The sequence below is a fragment of the Hydra vulgaris genome, chromosome 11 (assembly GCF_038396675.1).
Source record: "Hydra vulgaris chromosome 11, alternate assembly HydraT2T_AEP".
Lineage (NCBI taxonomy): Eukaryota > Metazoa > Cnidaria > Hydrozoa > Anthoathecata > Hydridae > Hydra > Hydra vulgaris.
The window spans coordinates 48,881,937-48,885,000 of NC_088930.1; the positions used below are offsets into that span (position 1 = coordinate 48,881,937).

The 3,064-nt window shown below is 29.9% G+C and overlaps 1 protein-coding gene across 1 annotated transcript; it reads right to left on the reverse strand.

Annotated features, from left to right (window-relative positions):
- Window positions 1-829: 829 nt before the first annotated feature.
- On the reverse strand, window positions 830-1,351 carry LOC136087095 (uncharacterized). Its single transcript, XM_065809601.1, has one exon. The coding sequence runs from the start codon at window positions 1,349-1,351 to the stop codon at window positions 830-832; it is 522 nt and encodes a 173-aa protein (XP_065665673.1).
- Window positions 1,352-3,064: the final 1,713 nt, after the last annotated feature.

Genomic DNA, 3,064 nt, shown 5'->3' on the forward strand with positions numbered 1-3,064 from the left:
TTATCAATTTTTTTTATGTTTTATAATTTCTAGCTGTCAAATTATTTTAAAATAGGTTTATAGTTTATGAACTATAATATTTTGATTATAATTTTAAGGCAAATTAAATTCATTTATGACAAAAAAATTAAACAACAAGAGTTGTGATTATTTGTAATTATTTATTGTACTTATTTCTTTATTATTCAAAAAAAAAATTAACCAAAATAAATAATTCAAGTAATAACAGTAGAAAAACGAAAATAAAATTAATTAGAAAAACATGGCAAAAAAATATGTTTAAATAAAACATAAAAAATATTGCATAAAATATTAAACTTTACTACTAAGAGATTCGTCTGGCTTTGATTTTAGCAAAACCTTTACGCAACAGATCTAGGTTAATAGATTTGGCAATGTCCGATTCTATGGAGATTATTGCCAAATCGTTCAATTTTTGCTGGTAATTTTTAATCATTTTTAATTTAGAAAAAGTTCTTTCATCTTTAGCAACAGAAACGGGCAAAGTTAATAGCACTCTTAATACAATCTGTGCATTTGGAAAGATTTTTTCAAAGTTGTTATTATAAATCCATTTCAAAATGTTTTCTGGGTTAGTATCACCTTCAATTTTTCGAGACAACAACTTCAGCTCAATTTGTAATTCGTTTGCGTCAAGTTCTTTGCTTTCTTTATAAGTTAATGTTGTTTCTAATAATTTACATTTATCTATGAGTTGATTGTTCTCCATTTCATCACATTTTTTAATATCATACACAAGTTCAAAAGGTAGCATAACACTTGAAAATGATTCAAAGCGTTCTTTCATTAAAGAAATTGCTATTGTAAATCATGCGTCAAAAAATTTCCTTTTGAATTTCATTATATGATTAACAAACTCGGGTGGTTCAGGCTCCTCTCCAAATAAAAGCGTTCTTTTTCGGATCCGATTTTCTACCTCAGGTCTAAAATCGTTAGTTAAATCCGCATCTATAGCGCATACTTTAGCTTCTGAAATATATTTAGCGAAATAAACTTCGGAATTACGAGAAATCAAAAATTCAGTTGTTTTTTTTAACACACTACCTGCTGATCTCACATCCAAGCTCTGTGATTGTAATAATTTGCTCGTACAATTTATATCTGATAGAACATCTTGCCAGATTGTTAGACCACAAATAAATTCAAAACTGTCTAATTTTGATGCGATTGATTCAGCTGTTAAGCGTGTAAGTGCATCTTTTTCCGATTGAACGATTTTTTTTAACGCTGAATAAATGCCTTTCAATCCGCTTTTCAAAGCACTAACGGCATTAACATGGCTTTCCCATCGTGTATCACTTAATGATTTCACTGTCAATTTACAACACATGGATATAAAAATATGCCAACGCTTTGGCGATCTTGAGAAAAAATTGTAAATTGTTTGGATGGTTGAAAAAAATTAGTAATTTCAATAGCTCCTTTTACTGCATCAACAACGACTAAATTTAAGAAGTGGCAGACACATGCAAAGAAGAAAGCCCTTGGATTTATGTTTGTAATATGAGCCTGAACACCGTTGATTTTTCCACGCATATTGGCTCCATTATTGTAGCCTTGACCACGAAGATTCATAAATGATAAGCCATTTTGTGTCAAAAAAGTTAACATTTAATCGGTCATCTTCGCTCCGGTTGAATCCAAAATGTTAATAAATTCCAAAAAACATTCTTTAACTTTCACACTAGCATTATTACCTTCGGATGATTTTGTTATATGGACGTAACGCAGAGCAATTGACATTTGCTCTTTATGGCTGGCATCAGGTGTACAGTCTACAACAACGGAAAAATACATTGCATTTTTTACCATTTCCAAAATATTATCCTTTGTAGCTTTAGCGATCAATAAAATATTTTCTAGCTGGATATTTTTTCCCAAGTAATAAGGCATTTTTAGATTTCTACTGCTCATTTAACATGTTTCTCTAACACCGGATCAAACTTTGAAAACAACTCAACAATTTTAAAATATTTACCATTATTTTTGGTGAATATTCTGTCTGAAGATCCTCTAAATGCAATATTTTCTGAGGCCATCATTAAAATAATTGAGATTATTCGCTTGAGCACTTCATCTCAATGTTCTACTTCACTCAAGTATAACTTATTAGCTAGACAATCAACGGCTTGACCACAAGAAAGCCGTTTTTTAAGCTCAATCCATAGCAGTTAAAATGCTCAGTACTTTGCTCTTTTTAAAATTATTGTTATGTGGCCCCTCTGTTCCCATTTGTTCCTCGTTTTGCTAAGGCAAATTCATCGCCACTAAATATTTTACAATAAAAACAGAATACTCGATCTACTTTGGATAAATATACAAGCCAGGTTCTTTTAAATAATTCACCATTTGCTGTTTTTCGATGATATATAAATGTATTTTGTTAAATGATCGACTCAAACTGTCTTTTGGGTACTGGTTAATATTAGCTTGTATAGGACCTTTGGAAACTATATTTTGAATTTGCAAATTCTGCCAATTTTCTGGCCAATCCGTTATATTACAAAAATCATTACAGCTAGATATATTCTCAGCACTTTTTTCTACCTCATTATTTAAACATTCATCTTGATTAGCTGTACTAGTGCTAGCATTTAATTCAACATTAACGTTAGTTTCGTCAGTTTCAGATACAGACTTCTCACCTGTTACAATATATTCATCATATTCACGCTCATGTGTATTGATTTCTTCAACTATCTTATCAGAAATGTCTTCATTTTGCCTAACTTGCGGAAAGCTGTTCAACGTTTTTGATTATTAAATCGCTCTTTGATTGAACGTTTTTGATTATTAAATCGCTCTTTCAGCCTATTTTCCCTATTTTGTTTGTTTTGCCAACAATTTCCGTTTCCGATCTATGTTAGAGCAAATAATTAATAATATTTAGTTTTTAAGTATTATAATTCAAATTCACTTACAGTGAGTTTATGATTCAAATTCACTTACTTATTAAATTTAAATTTCTTTTCAAAGTGTGAAAATGAAAATTAACTGACAACTTTTTATATGGCGCTGAAAATACAATACTTATCTAATTTTA

Bases quoted from the DNA above. Each gene is read 5' to 3' on its own strand.
- LOC136087095 (XM_065809601.1), bottom strand. From the start codon at position 1,351: ATGTGTTGTAAATTGACAGTGAAATCATTAAGTGATACACGATGGGAA.